At 41.3% G+C, this 20,570-nt stretch overlaps 1 protein-coding gene across 3 annotated transcripts in view; it reads left to right on the top strand.

The window, feature by feature from the left end:
- The window catches only part of AAGAB (alpha and gamma adaptin binding protein), a 56,349-nt gene that overhangs the window by 31,696 nt on the left and 4,083 nt on the right, over positions 1 to 20,570 (top strand). For 2 of the 3 annotated variants that reach the window (XM_031452900.2, XM_031452898.2), the window contains exons 6-7: positions 16,274 to 16,356; positions 17,193 to 17,292. In XM_031452900.2, the coding sequence (XP_031308760.1) occupies positions 16,274 to 16,356; positions 17,193 to 17,292 (183 nt within the window). The remainder of the gene's footprint in view (positions 1 to 16,273; positions 16,357 to 17,192; positions 17,293 to 20,570) is intronic. The other variant, XM_031452899.2, reaches the window with a different exon arrangement.

Here is a 20,570-nt window from a genome sequence, read left to right as displayed (position 1 = left end):
ATGTTAAGCATGCGCTCTACCACTTGAGCTATACCCTCCCCCTAGAGACATAACTTCTGGGTTAACTTGTAATAACCTGGCTTCATATTCTTGGCTCTACCAATGTCTTGTTTCATAAGCTAAGGCATTTGTTCTTAACAGGGCATTATCCACCCCAAGAAATTGATTCTTGAAGCCAAGAAACTTATTTTGAAGGCAAAAAAAATCTTCTTTTTATGTATAAAGCACAGATACGCATATAACGTGTAAACATATACACAGTATATCCATGATATTATTATTTCAATGAGAATATATCATAATTAGGAAAAAACAATGTCTAGAGAGGCCCTGAGCAGTGAGAGGGGTCTCTGTCCGCAGTTCTGGCACAGAGCTCCTACTGCAATACAATAAAAGAACATTTGGGTTTTGTCCTGTCTCATGAAATAGCTCCAGAGCAGTAAAGGTGAAAACAGCACCTTCTGTTACTCAGTAACTGGCCCCTTCAGGCCACACTGGCGTTTGTGTTAATGGAGTACTTGGGAAGGCCCTGAGGGTGGGGGGCTGTTTGACAGGGTAAGCAACCACGTGATTAGAGGGTTGGAACTTTCAGCCCCGCCCCCACGGACCTCTGAGGAGGGGAGAAGGGGCAGAGGTTAAGCTAATCACCAGTGACCAATGGTTTGATCAGCCATTCCTACATAGTGGAACTCCCAGTAAAAACCCTAAGCAGTGGGGTTTGGAGAGTTTCCAGGTTGGTGAGCGCATAGAGGTCCTGGACCCCTTGCCCTGTGCATCTCCTCCATCTGGCTGTTCCTGAGTTATATTATTTTATAATAAATTGGTAACTTAGTAGGTAAATTGCTTTCCTGAGTTCTGTGAGCCATTCTAGCAAATTAGCAAACCTGAGGAGGGGTTCATAGAGACCCCTAATTTATAGTCAGTTGGTCAGAAGTACAGGTGACGACCTGAGCCTTGCAGCTGGTGTCTGAAGTCAGGGGTCGGCTGGGGAGTAGGGGGACAGCCTTGCGGAATTGAGGCCCTTAACCTGGGGCAGGGAGTCTCCACTAAGTCCAGGTAGCTAGTGTCAGAATTGCATTAAATTGTAGGACACCAGTTGGTGTCCTCCAAGAGCTGGAGAATTTCTTGGTGTGGAAAAAACCACACATCTGGTGTCAGAAGTGTAGGTTGTGAGTAGAAAAGGAAACAGGTTTTTCCTTTAGGGGCCACGATGGAAACAGTTGAGAAACACTGAGCTGAAAGATCTGGTTGCACATACCAAGCTCGACCTTAGAGGAAATCCCCACATAGCATAGTGTTCACTGCAAAGGTCACACTTCTAGAGAGGTCGGAGTTTCCACTCTGTGCGCTGAAGACACGACTCCCAGTGGTCCAGGAAATGAAGTGGCTAGAAATGCCTTTGCAGCCTGGCCGTGCTCTTTGAGCTGTCTCCATCCACGTCAGTTTGCTCACCATGTACCCTTTCCTATGCTGTCTTGCCTTCCATTTCCTCCACCTGAAAATCTGGCCGTGACTCCAGAAAAGGGATGTCGATAAAGTCACAGCCACCTGCTTGAGTTACCCTCAGTTCCTGTTAGAGCTGGGCTTACGGCTGTGGGGACCTACCGTTTGGGTGTTTTATAATTTGATAATGTTCTCTTATTGTCATGAAAGGCGAGACTGTGGGGTCAATGCTTTATGCCAAAAGTGACAAAATTTTAAAAGTTGATTCCACCCACTCCCACGCCATTTTTCAGTCTCCAGTGCGACTGTCTTCTCTTTCCATTTGTCTGGTACATTAGAAAGCCTAGTTGCAAAGTGCTTTGTTATCGTTAGATGACCTACGCATCGTGCTCAGTACCATGCCTTGAACTTGGGAGGCACTCGGTAAATCAGACTTGGTTTTAAGGGCAAGGAAAAGAAGATGGTTAGTAGGAGCCTGATGAGTTGTTTTGTTATTTTCAGACAAAGCTGTCACTTACTGCTTCACATAGGAAGGTAGCATTATGCACAGAGTCCTTGGTGTTTGTTTAGAGTGCCAGGTTAACGTTACCCCAAGGCCCCTGTCCCAGGTTTTGTCACCTGAGCACTGGTGAGTGCCGTCGGGGCTGTAATGGGCTGTTGAGTGTTCAGTGGGCTTTTTAATTTTCTATTTTTTACAAATACTGCCACTGAAGGAAGGGCCAGGAAGGGAAATACTGTGATCTTTTACTGTTTCTAATCAGTGAAGGACGGATTAGACTAAACAGGTATTAACAGGGTTGTGACTTTGGTTCCCCAGTGGTAAGCAGTAATTGTGAGATTGGATTTCAAAAGCCCTGAGAGTTGATTTTCAGTTTACCTATTACAGTGTTTATTCTCCAGTGATGCAGGTGGGTAAGGATTAAGTGGAATTTTAATAGAAGCAGTTCTTTCATATGGTAGTTTTCTGTGTTTTCCCACTATAAATGAAAAGAATTGATCGTGTATTAATGTATGTTCCCCTGAATATACTTGGTAACAAGATACCACGGCAGAAATCCCAGAGTCCAGTGTAAGGAATTGTTTGCAACTGCTGTACAGGGCAGTGGCAAGAAATGAATACCAAAACACAAGGTCTGTCTGGCTCCTGGATACCTGGGCTGCTCTGAGAAAGTAAATGGCTAGTGCCTTTGTGTGTGTGTGTGTGTGTTTAAAGAGAGTGAAAAGATGGTTAAAGACGATTTTGAATTTAATGTCACAGAAACTAAAACAACATCAAATTAGTGAAAGGAAGAATGGTTCATGAAGAGGGTTCTGGTGGGATCTGTCCCTGCCTAGGTGATTTTGGGAAGATGGCATTGTGGGCCTGGAACCCACTTTCCTAATCTGTAGGAGAGGGCAGAACTGCATCAACGTTACGTTCTATGGAACAGAGTTCCTTGGGACAGAGTGAGTCGTTCCTCTTTTTTTTTTTTAATCCCAGCGCCTAATATTGTGGAACTGAAAAAGTGACTTGAATAATCTCTGACAGTTGTCTAACTGTGAATGTTGTGGTCAAAAATAAATAAGATATATATTGATTTGTGTGTGTGTGTGTGTGTAGAAGGCATAACTTGGTGGAGGAGATAGTGTTATAAGAGAAAAAGGGGGAAGAGGGTATTATGAAAAATTAGAGAAGATAGAAGGGAATAAATGTATGATTTTTAAAAAATTATCACCCCCCAAAATTGTCCACGGGCAAATAAGTGGTGGGAAATCTCTTCGGATTAGTCACTGTAGAGGCACTGCAGACCTCCTTCTGTGGCCACCTTGCAAAACATTTTTGGTAGTTGTCCTTTGGAATTATTTTGAGCTGGCTATGAACCACCTAAGAAAAGTCTCTTTCTTCATGGTAAAGTTTTGTCTCATTTACTCTAATTATTCCCTACACTTGGTCCTGAACAGTTTTTCACTTGATCCTAAACATTCCTTTGAGGATTTTCAAGAGCGTGCTCCAGGCTCTGGAGATAGGACTTAAAATGGAACCATTATTGAAATTAGCATAGCGCTTTCTTGGGGGAAAACAGTACTCATTCTGATGCTTAATTCAGTTTCTTAAGAATTTGTGTGCACAGAAAAAAAGAATAGAAGGACATAAACTGAAGTATTAATTGGCATCTTTGGTGATTTAGTTTTCTTCTTTGTAATTTTCTCTATTTTCCTAATTTTCTACAGTGAACATATCATTTAAAATCAGGGAAAAGGGAAGACACAGTCTCGTTACTTTCTGATCATGTTTGTTACATGTTCAAGTGTCGGCAGAGGCAGCTCCTGGCTTGTGAGCAGGTGTCACGGGGAGAGCAGAGGGTCACTTTCCTGAATCCAAAGCCTCTGATGGAGCCAGATACAGTGCTTAAGCCTGTTTCTCTAAATAGGCTTAAGCTGTTTTTAATAATGTGCTTCAGAGGTTTATCCCTTTCAAGCAGTAGTTTAGTAAAAGAGAATAAATCGGTTCTAATTCTTTTGTGAATTTAAAAACATTTTATTTCCATTTGTCAAACAGAAGTGGAATGCGATATAAAAGTGTACGCTTCTTTTCCTAATATTTCTCATGGGGTACTGCCTCAAATAACAGTTTCTAAAATGCAAATAGTATGTCATGATTTAAAAATATCAGTCAAAAATGGGAACAACAACTCTGTATAACTTGAAATACCTTAGTTGTGGTTATGGTAAGTTTGGTCATCTTATCACATGGGTGGAAAAGAAAGTATTTTGTGGGGAGAGGAAGAGGATGTAAAGAAAACTTAAAATCTGGGGAAAACTTGAACTTCTTGAGATGAAAGCAAATAATTGCTGCTTTAAAGAAATAAAAGCTGAAATAGGAACACAGAAAACGTATAGCAGGTTGTCTAAGGCATTTTGGGGGTGTGGTCATGGAAACTTAATATTGTGTGCAGTGTGTATCAATTTGAAGTAAAACCTTCTGTTTAGCTAATGCTCACAGCCCGTGTCTGACAGTCAGATCAGGCTGTCAGCGGGTGTCTCAGCCTCCCCTCTGTGTGCTGGACCGAGAGCTGTGGAAGGGCGAAGAGCCCTCCGCCACTGCCTCTGTCTGCAAGGAGTTGATAATGCAGTGTAGGATGGCAGATGGACTCCAGACAGGTATTTACTCTAGCGCAGTAAGGACCACAAGGCAGACGGCACTGAGGGAGCTGTAGTCAGCTAGAGAAGTTCCCCAGAGGAGGGGGACGATGTTTGTAATGCTGACAGGAGGTAAAGATTGAATCTTTGAAATGTTTTTTTATTATTTTTCCATTGAAAATCCTTTCAAGAAATGATTTAAAACCTGAGCATTTTAGCTCCAAATTTCCTGTCCTAATTAGATCTATCTCAGCGGTTCTCAGTTGGAGGCAACTTTGCCCTTGGAGGGGACATTGGGCAGTGCTATATAGGCATTTGGTGGTACAGACAGGGATGCACAGGACCCTTCCCTGCCTTGCCCCTGGTCCACATACGCACAAAAAGCCTCACATGTTAATAGTGCTGAATTTGAGAAACCCTTGTCCACGTGTACTTGAGGGACAGTGATGGGACACAGATAACCACCTGTGTCTGCCACTAGTTTTATATGACTCATGCCTCCAGGAGTCATGGGGACTGGGCTGGGGTAAGTAAATGAGAGGCAATGAAGTGGCATATGATTCAGTCCTGTGCTGTTCAGCTTAGTTCAGTTGAAATCAGTCTAAACCAGGGACATCAAGAAGGATTACTGACAAATAAGAACTATATGTGAATAAAAAGACATCTTTTTGCATTTGACCCAAGTTTATGTCATGTTCAGTATTTGTACATTAAGCATTGAATGTCTATTTACTCTACATGGTACCTCAGGCTGAATGGAAATTAATTAAAATCAGAGAGTTGTGGATTTCAGATTCAGGTTCTAGCTATATGACTTTGGACAAGTTAGGTAACCTCTCTTCAGTTATTGTCTACTCTGTAAAAGAAGATAAAGAAGATAAATGTTGCTTTCTGTTTGTGTGTATTTGTGTATAGAAGGCACATTTTGGTGGTTTTGAGGGTTAAAGAAGCAATGTATGTTCAGTACTTAGAATGTTTACTTTGCACATATTTAGCCCTCTTTAAATGTCGGCCATTATTTTTATTAGCACTTAACAGTGGTTCTGAAAAGTAAGCCTTGTTATACCCTCTGCATAAATGTAGAAACTGAGGTACAGAGAGGGTTAACTTGTATAAGACCACATAGTAAACAGTAGACCTGGGATTCAAATCCATGCCTTTATTTGTCTCCAAATTCATATGCTTCTTATGTTGCCTAAATAAAATAGTGGGGAAAAGCAGGAAAATTAGAAGGAAAAGACTTTCTTTAGAACCACTTTTCACCTTTCCCCATCCTAAAGTTTCCCTTTTTGCCTAAGTTTTTCATTCTCTTAATGTCTCACGGAATATACATCAAAATTGCTATGTGAAATACATTTTATGTTTCTAATTACAGCGTGCCTTTATATCTGTAAAGAGATACCCAAATAATTTCATATTTTCAAGTGTTCTTGAAGCTTCTTATTAAAAATAAATTAAATAAAAGCTCCTCTGCAAGGCTTGAGAATTTCCCACCTCTGATCTTTATTCTAGAGGCTATAGTTTTGTTTGTGACACTTCCTGGAAGAATTCTATGCAAATGACCAGCACCACGAGATTTTTTCATACTACCATCTTTTTCATCTATTATTCCACTGCTGCCATCTTACTAGTCTGCTGAAAATGAACTGGTGTTTTTAGGACCGTGGTTTAGTATACCTACTACTCCTTCTAGAATAATTTATTGTATATCACTTAACAGCCTCCCCTTTCTGCAGCTCTGAAGTTCTGGAAGAATCAGTTGAGGAGGTAGATTACTTTATTCCTTCCTACTCCTTCCTAGTCTCCTATTTTGTGGCATCAATAAAACCAGAGATGCTAAAGCCAATTTCAACAACTGTCTGCTAATAGAGATGACATTTCCATGCCCTGAATCCTGGGGAGAAAAATCTGGCAAAGAAGAAAAGATTTATGTAATTCTTTTCTATGAGAAGAATAGTTTTACAGTGGGTACACGTGGGCAGAATTTTGCTAAACATTGAACTGGCGAAAGTGGATAGTTTCTTTAAAACCATAGGTGTATAAAATATCCAGGTTTTTAGAGCAACATTAATGTGCAAGCAGTCTGCTTTGGATAAACAAAAATGGATTGCTTTTCTAATTGTGAAAACTTATATGTCTCTAACCTCTTTAAGCTATAAGCTGTGGAACATAGTGAACTCAAGTTAGTTGAGTTTATAAGAAAAATACCGAGCAAGAGTTCTTCCACCTCATTATGATTCGCCTGACACTTGATTATAGACTCATAGTCATTTGTGAGCCTTAAAAGGATTCTGGAATTTAAGGTTATTATTTTTCTCTTTATTAAGTAAGTAAAAAATTAAAAAAAATTTTTTTATTGTGAGGAGAGTATAGCTCAAGTGGTAGAGCGCATGCTTAGCATACACAAGGTCCTGGGTTCAAACCCCAGTACCTCCTTCAAAAATAAATAAAATAAGCAAACCAAATTACCTCCCCCCTAAAAATAAATAAAAATAAATAAATTTTTAAAGATTTTATTGAAGTACAGTCAGTTACTATGTGTCAGTTTCTGGTGTACAGCACAATGTCCCAGTCATACATATACATACATATACTTGTCTTCATATTCTTTTTCATTAAAGGTTATTATAAGATATTGAATATAGTTCCCTGTGCTATACAGAAGAAACTTTTTGAAAATCTATTTTTATATATATTGACTAACATTTTCAAATCTCAAACTCCCAAATTTATCCCTTCCCACCCCTTTTCCCCCAAAACCATTAGATTGTTTCTACTGTGTAAGTCTGTTTCTGTTTTGTAGATGAGTTCATTAGTGTCCTCTTTTTTAATTTTTTTTTTAGATTCCACATATGAATGATATATAGTATTTTTCTTTCTCTTTCTGGCTTACTTCACTTGGAATGATGATCTCTAGGTCCATCCACATTGCTGCAAATGGCATTATTTTGTTCTTTTTTATGGCTGAGTAGTATTCCATTGTATAAATATACCACAACTTCTTTATCCAGTCATCTGTTGATGGACATTTAGGTTGCTTCCATGTCTTGGCTATGTTATGTAGTGCTGCTGTGAACATTGGGGTGCATGCATCTTTTTGAATTAGTTCCCTCCAGATATATGCCCAGGAATGGGATTGCTGGATCATATGGTAAGTCTGTTTTTAGTTTTTTGAGGTATCGCCATACTGTTTTCCATAATGGCTGCACTAAACTACATTCCCACCAACAGTGTAGGAGAGTTCCCTTCTCCCCACACTCTCTCCAGCATCTATCGTTTGTGGACTTTTGAATGATGGCCTTCTGACTCGTGTGAGGTGATACCTCACACGAGTCAGATTTTGATTTGTAGTTTTGATTTGCATTTCTCTGATAATTAGCGATATTGAGCGTTTTTTCATGTGCCTGTTGGCCATTTGTATGCCTTCATTGGACAATTGCTTGTTTAGATATTCTGCCCATTTTTGGACTGGGTTGTTTGTTTCTTTGTTAAGTTGCATGAGCTGTTTATACATTCTGAAAATTAAACCTTTGTCAGTCACATCATTTGCAAATATTTTCTCCCATTCTGTAGGTTGTTGTTTTGTTTTGCTTTAGGTTTCCTTTGCTGTGCAAAAGCGTATAAGTTTAATTAGATCCCATTTGTTAATTTTTGCTCTTATTTCTATTGCCTGGGTAGACTGTCCTAGGAGAACATTGCTAAGATTTATGTCAGAATCTTTTGCCTATGTTTTCTTCTAGGAGATTCATTGTGTTTTGTCTTATGTTTAAGTCTAAGCCATTTTGAGTTTATTTTTGTGTATGGAATGAGGGACTGTTCTAACTGCATTGATTTACATGGCAGCTGTCCAGTTTTCCCAACACCACTTGCTGAAGAGACTGTCTTTTCTCCATTGTATATTCTTGCCTCCTCTGTCAAAGATTAATTGACCATAGGGGTGTGGGTTTATTTCTGGGCTCTCTATTCTGTTCCATTTATCCATATGTCTGTTTTTATGCCAATACTACGCTGTTTTCATTGCTGTAGCTCTGTCGTATTGTCTGATGTCTGGGACGGTTATTCCTCCAGCTTCGTTCTTTTTCTTCAGTAATGCTTTGGCAATTCTGGATCTTTGTGATTCTGTTTAACTTTCAGGATTATTTGTTCTAGTTCTGTGAAAAATGTCTTGAGTAATTTAACAGGAATCGCATTAAATCTGTAGATTGCCTCAGGCAGTATGACCATTTTAACAATATTAATTCTTCCCATCCAGGAACATGGGATATCTTTCCATTTCTTTAAGTCATCTTTAATTTTCTTAATGAATGTTTTATAGTTCTCCTTGTATAAGTCCTTCACCTCCTTGGTCAGATTTATTCCTAAATATTTTATTGTTTTGAATGAGATTTTAAAAGGGATTGTTTATTTACTTTCTTTTCCTGCTATTTCATTTTTAGTGTAAAGAAATGCAACTGACTTCTCTATGTTAATCTTGTATTCTGCTATTTTGCTGAATTCTTTTATCAGCTCTAGTAGCTTTTGTGTGGAGCTTTTAGGGTTTTCTATATATAGTATCATGTCATCTGCATGTAGTGACAATTTTACCTCTTCTCTTCCAATATGAATCCCTTTTATTTCTTTTTCTTGCCTGATTGCTGTGGCTAGGACTTCCAAGACTATGTTGAATAAAAATGGTGAGAGTGGTCATCCTTGTCTTGTTCCAGATTTTAGTGAGAAGGCTTTGAGTTTTTCACCATTGAGTATTACACTAGCTGTGGGTTTGTCATCAGTAGCTTTTGTGATGTTGAGATATGTTCCCTTTATACCTAATTTGGTAAGAGTTTTTATCATAAATGGATGTTGAATTTTATCAAATGCTTTTTCTGCATCTATTGGGATGATGATCATGTGATTTTTGTCCCTTCTTTTGTTGATGTGGTGTGTCACATTGATTGATTTGCATACGTTGAACCACCCTTGTGTCCCTGGGATGAATGCAACTTGATCATGGTGTATGATCTTTTTTATATGCTTTTGGATTCTGTTTGCTAATATTTTGTTGAGGATTTTTGCTTCCATATTCATCAGTGATACTGGCCTGTGATTTTCTTTTTTGGCAGTGTCTTTTCCTGGTTTTGGTATCAGGGTGATGGTGGCTTCATAGAATGAGTTTAGGAGTACTCCTTCCTTTTCAGTCTTTTGAAAGAGTTGAGAAGGATCGATATGAATTCTTTGTATGTTTGGTAGAATTCCCCAGTGAAGCCATCTGGTCCTGGATCTTTGTTTGCCAGGAGGTCTTTTTAAATTGCTGATTCTCTTTCATTTCTAGTGATCTGTCTGTTCAAGTGGTCTATTTTTTCTTGATTCAGCCTTGGTGGACTATTTGTTTCCAGAAGCTTGTCCATTTCCTCTACGTTGTCATTTGTCTCCATATAGTTGTTCATAGTACTGTCATGGCTTTTTTGTATTTCTGTGATATTGATTGTAATTTCTCCATTTTCCTTTCTTATTTTGTTTGTGTTCTCTCTTTTTTCTTCTTGGTGAGCCTGGCCAGAGATTTGTCAACTTTGTTTACTCTTTCAAAAAACCAGCTGTTGATTTGATTGATTTTTCTATTGTAATCTCTATTTAATTTATTTCCTCCCTGATCTTTATTGTTTCCTTCCTTCTGCTGACTAGGTTTGGTTTGCTCTTTTTCTAATTCTTTTAGGTGATAGGTTAGGTTGTTTACTTGAGTTTGTTCTTGCTTTTTGAGGAAAGCCTGTATCGCTATGAACCTCCCTCTTAGGACTGCTTTTGCTGCATCCCATAAATTTTGTGTGGTTGTGTTTTCATTGTCATTTGTCTCAAAGTATTTTTTAATTTATTCTTTGATTTCATCGTTGACCCTTTTTTTTTTTTTTTTTTTAGTAGTATGTTTTTAATCTCCATACTGTGGTTTTTTTTCTCCATTGTTTTTCTGTGGTTGATTTCTGGTTTCGTGGCATTATGGTCAGAAAAGATGCTTGAAATAATTTCTATCCTCTTAAATTTGTTGAGGCTTCTTTTGTGCCTAAGTACATGATCTATCCTAGAGAATGTTCCATGTGCACTTGAAAAGAAAGTATATTTTGTTTTTGAGGGGTGTAATGTCCTAAAAATATAAACCAAGTCAAGCTGTTCTGTTGTGTCGTTTGGTTTCTCCGTTGCCTTACGGATTTTCTGTCTGGAAGATCTCCCCAATGATGTTAATGGGGTGTTAAAGTCTCCTACTATGATTGTGTTCCCATCGATTTCTTCTTTTATGTGTGTTAGTATTTTCATTATGTATTTAGGTGCTCCTGTATTGGGTGCATATATGTTAATGAATGTAACATCCTTATCTTATATTGTTCCTTTAATCATTATATAGTGTCCTTTATCTTTCTTTATGACCTTTGTTTTATTAAAGTCTGTTTTGTCTGAAATCAGTATTGCTACTCCTGCTTTCTTGTCATTTCCATTTACATGAAATTTTTTTCCATCCTCTCACTTTCAGTCTATGTGTGTCCTTCACACTAAAGTGGGTCTCTTGTAGGCAGCATATTGTAGTTTCTTGTTTTATTATCTAACCTGCCGCTCTGTCTTTTGATTGGAGCATTTAGTCCTTTGATATTTGTAGTAATTATTGATAGATGTATGTTTATTGCCATTTTGAACTTAGTTTTCCAGTTGATTTGTATTTCCTCTTTGTTCCTTTCAGTTTCTTTTTGTGGTTTGATAATTTTCATTTGTATTATCTTGGTTTCTTTTCAGATTTTGTGACCCTATTATATGCTTTTGATTTGTGGTTGCCCTGTTTTTCAAGTATATTAACCTATTACTATATCTGATTGCTTTAAACTGATAATTATATAAGCTCAAACACAACCTAAAAAGAACAAAAAAAGAAAAAAAATCTGTATTTTCTTGCTCCCCTCTCCCACCTTTAATGATTTCGATGTCTTCTTTTACATCTTCACGTTTATTCTGTTGCAGCTCATTGTAGATATCGCACTTCAGTTATGATTTTCTCCCTACTCTAGTGTCCTGCTTCTTTTCTATTTAGAGTAGACCTTTCAGGACTTCTTTTAGCATGGGTTTAGTATTGCTGATTCTATCAGTTTTTGCTTGTCTATGAAATTCTTTATCTCTCCTTCTATTCTAAAGGATGGCCTTGCTGGATAGAGTATCCTAGGTTGCAGCTTTTTCTCATTCAGGACTTTGAATATATCTTGGCACTTCCTTCTGGCCTGCAGTGTTTGTGTTGAGAAATCAACTGAAGCCTTATGGGGGTTCCCTTGTAACTAACTCTTTGTTTTACTCTTGCTGCCTTTAGAATCATTTAACTTTAACCTTGGCCATCTCAATTATAATATGTGTTGGTCTAGGTCTATTTGGGTTTTCCTTGGGGATCCTCTGTGCTTCCTGTACTTGGATATCTGAGTCCTTCTTTAGGTTTGGGAAGTTTTCAATCATGATTTCTTCAAATACCTTTTCAATCCCCTTTTCTCTTTCTTCTCCTTCTGGGACCCCTATTATGTGTCGCTTGGGATGCTTTGTATTACCCCATAGGTCCCTTATCTTGCTTTCATTAGTTTTCACTTGCTTTTCTGTCTGTTGTTCTTATTGAGTGATTCCTGTTATCCTGTCTTCTAAGTCACTTATTCATCCCTCTGCATTATCTAGTCTGCTTTTGACTGCCTTTAGCATGGCTCTTATCTCAGCTGTTGAGTTTTCTGTTTCTAATTGGCTACTCTTTATAGTTTCTGTTTCCTTTTCATAGTATTCTGCATGTTTATTTATAGTCTTTTTTCCTTCAGTGCTTTTATCATCGCCTTTTTGATGTCATGATCTAGTAGACTGTCAAGGTCTATTTCATTGATCATTATTTCAGGGGACTTCTCTTGTTCTTTTAATTGGGAGAAGTTCCTCTGTTTCTTCATTTTATTTATATATCTCTGGCACTATAGATTATGGAGTATCAGTTACCTGCTGTAGTCTTGAAGGGCTGTTTTTTGTTTTTCTTTTTAAAGAGGTTGCATTCCTGTGTAGACTGTGTGCCTCTAATTTTGTCACGAGGTCTGTTTTTAGTATGGATGGTTGCCACATCTTTCTTCCGTGCGTGTTGGCTGTTATCCCTTTGCTTGGGGTCGTGGCTGGTGATGCAGTCAGAGCCTGCCCTGGTTGTTGAGTGGGGCCTCGTTTTTGTCCTGTGGTTGTCACAACCCTGGCAGGGGCTGGGTCTGTCCCCCTTTTGTTGGAATGGAGGCTTCCAGACTTGTTTCTGAGCTGCGGTGTGTGGCAGGTGAGGTTGGAGTGCTTCACCTACTCTGTTGACGCCCTTGTCCCCACTTTAGCTGTTGGAATGTCAGTACTCTTACTCCGGTGTCCCCCAGCCTCTCTGCCCTCAGAGCTACCGGTGCAGGTCCCTGGACTTCTGGGCCACACACCTGAATCGTGGCAAGCTATCGGGTCAGGGTCGCCCCTGGTGCCAAACGCTGTTCCTGCACTCACCACCACTATGCCAGCTCCTGTCATTTGTCTTAGAGGCCTGGACTCGCAGACCCCTCCCCCCAGACCTGTAGCAGCTGTCAGTGCCGTCCCCAGCGCCACGTCCGTGTAGGCTAGGCAGGCCTGCTGAAGATGCTGCACCAGCCCTCCCCCCAGCTCTGTGCCAGGACTCCTCCCCTTGCTCTATAGTCTTAGATGCCTGGGTCCACAAAGGCACCCTCAGAGCAAATTGGTCCCCTCTGCCTGGGGCTGGGGCTGTAAACAAATCTCAGTCCCACCTATGAAATTGCCAAGCCCCTGGGTTCGGATTCAGGCTTCAACCCCACCTCCACCTGGGAGCTGTGCACCAGCGAATCTGGTGGCTGTGGACGAGCCCTGCCTCTCTCCCGCGATGGTATTGCGGGCCTGCGGAGACAGTGGCTATGGCGCAGCCGCGTTGTGTCCCTCCCCACAGCGCACACCAGCAGTGATGGTTTTTTATTTTAATGGGGGACCCAGGCCATTCTATTCGGTATACACTCCCAGCCACGGCCCACAGCACACTCCAGCCCCTTGAGGCTGCCTCTGCGCAGTTGGCCCCAGCCCTCCCCCTGGCTCAGGCAGCCAGTCCTGGGCCACCCCTGCCGGCCTGCGTCTAGGGCTGGGGATCCCAGGGACCCTCTGTGCCGGTTTCTCTCAGTTCTGTCGGCCAAGAGGCTGCTGTGCACTCCTCCCCATCAGAGGTTCCCCCCACCCCACCGCTGATCCCTCCATTGGAGAGGGGGCGTCCCAGCATCAGAGCGCTATTCCTCCTTGGCCATTCCTCCCCGTGGGACAGATCACACACTAATTTTCTTTTTCCTCTTTTTAAATTTCTTTTACCAGAATTTGTGAGGAATTCTGTCTTTTGAGGAAGGCAATGTTCTGTCAAAGTTCAGGAGGTGTTCTGAGTGGATGCGTGGGTCCATGGATGTCTCGGTGTATTCGTGGGAGAGGGTGAGCTACAAGCATCCTTGGCTGCTCTCCTATTAAATAATTTTTAAAAATACCCATGCCCAGCTAATTCAGAGTTAACTGTCAAGAGAGGCTAAAGGATGCCACTTTCCTTCATAAAATCGCCAACATCTAGAGCAGGAAAGACCTTAACAACCATGATTAGCAACCCTCTTTTTTTGTTTTTTAAACAGATCAGAAAACAGAGGCACATTGACTTGTTCAAGATCACATGGGGAGGCAGAACCAGGAATGGAATCCAGGCTTTCTGACCACTAGATCAGTTCTCTTCCCTTTATTCAGACTTTTCTGTCGTTTTATTCATTATTAGAATTGGGGCATTCCGTTTTTTAAATTGTGGTAAAATACACATAGCATTTAATCATTAAATGTTTAGAAGTCTCTTTAAGTAGGCAAACTCATGAGCGTGGAACAAAAGTCAACAGGCACACAGAGCTTTCTGGCACACAGTGACGAGCCCGGTGCCCTCTCCCTCCTGTCACCCCGGACCCCGTCCTTGGAGGCAGCCGCTGTAAAGAAGGAGACATTGTGAATAGGCCATTTTGGTCTAATAACGTGCCTAAACTGACATTGTATTGTGTCACTCTTCAGGGATTGTGGTTTGGCCTGCCAGACTGAGGTTGTGCCCAACAAAGCAAAAACACAAGCCATGGAGTTAGAATACGGAGAGATTTGTGAATTGATCTGAAAATTCCCCAAACTCCAACTTACTTCCAGCAATAGAAGTGAGGGCTCTCTTGGATCAGCACTCTTACTCAGACAATGCCTTTCATACAAAGAGCCTAAAGTATTTTATAAAAGCTCTCGTAAAACCCCCGAGTGTGGCATAACTGCTCTGCATTAAAGTCTGTAGCACGCTGGCCGAAGAGAAAGAATTATGATGGTGTTTGAATAAACACCCCAAGGCTCTGTGAAACCATCCATCAGTGTGGAACACCACATGGATCTGCTTCTCTCTGCCTCCACGGCCCACCTTGATGAAACCTTAGTGCCTGGTCCTTGGGTGGGCCACACCCAGGCACGGGGCCTGGTGAGTTCCTCCCAGTGTACGCAAGTTGGATGAGGCGCGAAGGGGGCTCCAGGAATCCACGTGCACATTTGGCCTCGCTGCCACTGCTGAGGTTGCGGGGCCGGAAGAGCAGCAGGGCGGCAGCAGGCTCTCAGTACTGCCCAGCACTCGGTATCCTTGAAGCCCGGGTCCTGACTTGGGCTGAGAGCCGCGTGTGGTCAGTAGGCGAGGTGACGGCCCATGTGGTGAGAGGTGAGCCCGGAAAAGCCGCAAGCCTTGACCCCGCAAGCCACAGTCGGGGCTTCCTCCCAGTTCAGGAGGAGAATCTCTCCAAGAGAAAGGGAGGCTGAGGAGACTACAAGTGGCTCTCTTTCTGTGATTCTCCGGGGGACTGGCTGACATTGGGTGTCACCCGCAGGGGAGAGGATGTGGGACATCTGCAGGTTGTTTCAAGAGAGATGCGAACGGGTTCAGTTGTCTTTTTGAGAGAGCAGTTCTTTGATTTCTGTACTTTAGACTCTTGAATTGGGGGTTTCACGTTCTGCCCTAAGGCAGTGCTTTCTTCGTTTGTTTTTCCAACTTTCCTGATCCTAAGGACTCTCCTGGAGTACTTGCTGCAATTCAGATTCCTTGGCCTCTGTCCCAGAGGTTTTGCCTCAGTCTGAAGGAGGGTTCTTGATTCCTGGGGTAGTTTTAGTAAGTGTCTAGGTGATTCAGGTCAGGGCTGGCTGCTTACACCGTCATCCGTTCTAGACGTTTCGCTCTAGATTTGTATTATAAATACAAATATAAAAAGTGTTGGGAACCTTAACTGCCAGTGGCCTATTCATATATAAAGCGTTTTTTCAAAAAAAAAAAAGGTGAATGTTCATTTTCACCTGATAATAATGCCTTAGCAGTGATTCTTTTTAATGTTTTTTAATTGTTTGAAACACTGAAATATTAGTTCATAGTGACTACTAAAACATCAGTTCTGTTCATCTTTGCAAACAGAACCACTGAGTGGCCTTTTGTGTGTTGTAATGGCCCTGCCGTGTATTCGACCTGGACTAATGCTCTGTGATTTAAAAATTATTCAGAATTTAGAGAGTATGGTGATAGATAGTAATTTTATTTATAGACTTTTATAATGAGGAAGTAGCCATTATTTCCTCATCACAGTTGTGTTAGTTTACAATGTAAATAAAAAATTTCAGTGATTGTATTTCTTCTTTTCAGATAGGAACCAAGGCTTTAGCCTTCTCAGCTCATTGGCTGGAGCAAACCATAGCCTTGGACCAGTGGAGCCCTGCCACTCGGAGGTGAGGATTTTTCCTGGATCTTTTCTCTGCTTTGGCTTTCATTTCTACTCATCACTGTGAATCTGCACCATTTACCTTCTTTCCCTTTCCATTTAAGAGGTGGCAAAGAATATTAGAAATAGATAAAAGGAGAACCTAAAACAGCCGTCTTCTGCTTGCTACCTGTTGAGAGCAGGCTAGTCCAGCGTTAAAGCAGTAAGCCCTTTTGAGATGTTTGCAGTTTGGGCTGTTCTGTGTGTTTTTGCTGAAGTGCTTTAAAAATGTGCTGGGATATCCTTGAGGTATAAAATTGCCTCCAGATCTTTAAAGTAAAATTAATGGTTCTTTTGAAGTACTTCCTGTGTACTGTACAAATCTGAAGCAAGGTCCTTGCCCTTAATGAGTTTAACAGGCCGATTTCAGCCCTCTGTCCTCGGGACCTGGGTCCAGGTTTGCCCTAGTCGGCAGGCTGCAACCACGAGCACATCGTGCACACTGGGCCACAGGGTCTTTCCAGGACCTTCTTCCTCAGTCTCTGAGCTGTTTGTGATCGGATCTTCTACATTCTCAGATTTTGACTAAAACAGGGTCTTAGACAAAACAAACTATGTTTTAATAGTCAATAGCAAAATCATAACACTTTCTGATTTTTCCTCGAGCAAAAAGACTCCTGAGTTTGTGACTTTTTAGCCTTTTTTTTTTTTTAATGTGACCTTGACCCTTCCCCCACCTCTCCTGGTCTCCAGCTCCTATTTCCTGTTTCTCTAAAGCTAACCAGCAAGTGGAAGAGTGAGCCTTTTGGATTTAGTTCTGGAGCAGCCTCCTGTTCAGTTGTTGCTTGTGTGTGTGTTCTTCAGCAGCAGCCCCGTTTGCCGGCGGCAGATAGGACCGACTCCCTCTTGGATCACCCAGGTGGCGCGTCTAACACGGGAGACACTCAGGCCGACAGCGTTGTGGGTACGTTCCTCCTCTGGCTGCCAAGTGGCAGCTCTGTGGAACTTGCAGTAGCCAGTGTGTCGGGGCATAAATCACCCAGAGGGGAACTGACTTTAAGTGAGGACTGGGGAAGAAACTCGACAGTGCACCCCACGTGAGCGTGAGCCTTGAGGACGGCTGTCAGAGAACGGAGGGAGACTAAATGCATTGCAGATCTGTGGGTGCCATTTGCTCCCTGATTCTCTTAGCAGGATCTTGATTCAGATCCTCTCAGCAAAAACAGACAGAACCAGGGAGTGAAACAGATTTATATCTCCATCTTCCAGTTTTTTTCGCAGTATTTCACAGTAGTCAGAACTGATGGTAACAAGAATAATACAGGGGGAGGGTATAGCTCAGTGGCAGAGTGTATGCCCAGCATGCACAGGGTCCTAGGTTCAATCCCCAGTACCTCCATTAAAAATAAGCAAAGAAACCTAAGTACCCCCATCCCAAAAAACAAACTAAAAAATAAAATTAAAAATTAAAAAGAAAAAGAATGATACAGCTTTATAAGCCCTCTCATGTCCTTTTAAAGTTCTTTTATGTCCACATTCTCATTTGGTAATAAAGGTTGGCAGTGAAGTTCTTTTACAGAGATGAAGGTGAGGCCCAGAGCAGTTTAATAACTTGCCGAAGGGCATCTAACAAGAAAGTCCTGGGACGGAAACTGGAATTGAGTTTGCTGTCCAAAAGCCAGAAAGCCAAGGGGCTTAACTGACAGTAACGATAAACGTTCTTTTGTCGGGGAACTACCGACATCTCTGCATTCTCTTTATACTGCAGAGGGCCCGCGTGCAGTAACGAATTTCTAAAGCGTTCTTTTTTCTGTTTATAAGATAATCCATGTAGAAAACTCAAGTAGGTGGTTATGGAAACAATAAGAGGCATAAATTACATGGAGTCTTTTTTCTTCCCAGTTTATTCAGCCTTGTCCTCTCAATGGACTCCTTCCTATTATTAGCTTTGAAACCTGCTAAGGTCTCTGCCGTGAAAACAAACCACTGAGCAGCTGAAGGCGGTGGGGAGGATAAGAACGAACTCGGAGACCTTGGGGAAATGGTATTCTGACCGGATACCACGAGGCCGAGAACAGCACGAACTGAACAGAAAAACTGCCCTCTACTTAGTCAGTTTGATTCTTACAGGGGTATGGATTCAAAATTCTGAAATTAAATATATTTTACATGTATTACGGTTGAAAAAATAAAGTGTAGATAAAGAGAGCTAGGTTTCTCACTGTCAGAGAAGTTACCAGTAAGGAAAGGGGGAAGCTGGGATGGCCCTTTGGTACTAGACTAGAATTGAAAGTATCAGGATGAACTCGTGGTTTTTAAAATACAGTAAGAGCAGTTGAGAAATAAATATAGCTATGTGTATGCACGTGTTAGTGCGCACGTGTATGCACACTTCCTAGCTCTGTCCACTCAGAGGGCCTCAGAAGCACAATACTCTGATAGCAGTGGGCATACTTAGCACTGAGATCTTGGTTTCTAAATACCATTCTCCAAGAAAAGGTACCAGGGCTACTTGGAGAAGTGGTTGATCCAGGGCTGGGGCAGGAAAAGTCCAGGATGTACCTGGAGCATCTCATGGCGTCAGCAAGTGCTCAAAAAAAGAATGGGGGCATGTTGAAAGGGCACAGGAACCACCTGAGAGAGCTCCCAGTGGCTAAAGCTAGAACACCTTGATCAGCAAAGTAAATTAATACAGTATTGAGCTATAACCCATAGAATAAAAGACATGTCTGTGAATCCATACTAATTTGAATAAATAATTGAATAAATACATAACTAGGAAAGAAAGGCTGCTCCCCTTACAGAAGAATTCCAGTGAATAAATATAGATGTTCTGAGGGAACTAGAAACTCACCGTTAGCCATACAGCACAGTGATAGTTGTAGGCAAGATCCACTGATGGATGGTAAAATCAGTAGGTGAAAGTTTGGGAAGAAACACATTTCCAGTCTAAAAGTATCTCTCCCCAGTTATGTATTTATTACAGAGGGGAAGATAGTGACTATATACTGGAGAAACCCAGCAGATACCCCTAGAAGTGATGAAGATTTCATCACCAGTAATCAGTCGTGTTGACGTCATCTCCCCCTGATATGACGCCCCGAAAGGGCACTCACTTCTGTGGTGTTCCTGCCAAAGGGCCATAGCCTCCACCTAATAACATGACAGCATCAGACAAACCCAAACTGAGGGATACGATACAAAGTAACTGACCAGGTATTCTGCAGAAATGTCAAAATTATGAAAGACAAGGAAAGACTTAGCAACTGTCACACACTGGAGAAGATTAAGGAGGTTTGACAGCTGAATTCTGTGTAGAATCCTGGATTGGATCCTGGAACAGAAAAAAAGGGTATTAGTGGAAAAACTGGCGACGTTTGAATGAAGTCTGTAATTTAGTTAATAGCACTGTTCCATTATTAACTTCTTGACGTTGTAATTGTACTCTGGTTACCTAAGATGTTAACGCTAAGGTGGGCGCAGGGCGGGGGGGTGGTTGGGGAAGGGCATACGGGAATGCTCTGTACTATTTGCACAGCTTTTTTTTGTAAGACTGAAATTACTTGAAAATTTAAAAAAAGGCAAAACCAAGCCAACAAAAGTGAAACACTCCCTCAACTCCACATCTCCTTCCTTCTTTCTTTACTAAACTCATTTCCATTCTTTGCCTCTCATTTATTCCTCAACTGAGCTCCGTCTAGCTCTTGCTCCCATTTTCCATGAAAACAGCTCACCAGCGACCACCTCCATGCCACTGAATCTAATAGATGACCTCCCGTCCTCATCTTGACCTCATGGTGGCATTCAGTGTTAGGGATCAATCCCTTTTCCAAACATTATCTTCTCTTGACTCCCCCAGCACATCTGGTGGCCTTCCTATTTCTCTGATTATTTCTTCTCTTTCTTTGGAAGGTTCCCCTCCTATCCCCAGCCTTTAAATATTGCCATTCCTCAATGTTCCGTCTGAACTCCTCTTCCAAATCTGTATTTAAGCATGATGTGGTTCTCTCCACATCCACGGTTTAATTATCATGTATACAGAGGTAAATCACAAATTTTTATCTCTAGCCCTATATACCAACTGCCAACCATGATGTGCCCATCGAACTAAAGCAGATTTATTCACCAAATGCATTTTTAACATCAAATTATCTATGTGGCTTGGTAGTAGATGCAAAGAGTTATGTTATTATCCTTGTCTTCAAGGAGCTTATGGTCTAAAAATGCAGAGACAAGCTTTAT

The sequence above is a fragment of the Camelus dromedarius genome, chromosome 5 (genome assembly GCF_036321535.1).
Source record: "Camelus dromedarius isolate mCamDro1 chromosome 5, mCamDro1.pat, whole genome shotgun sequence".
Taxonomy (NCBI): Eukaryota; Metazoa; Chordata; class Mammalia; order Artiodactyla; family Camelidae; genus Camelus; species Camelus dromedarius.
The sequence above is the reverse complement of the archived record's forward strand: the minus strand, read 5'-3'. Positions and strand labels throughout refer to the sequence as shown.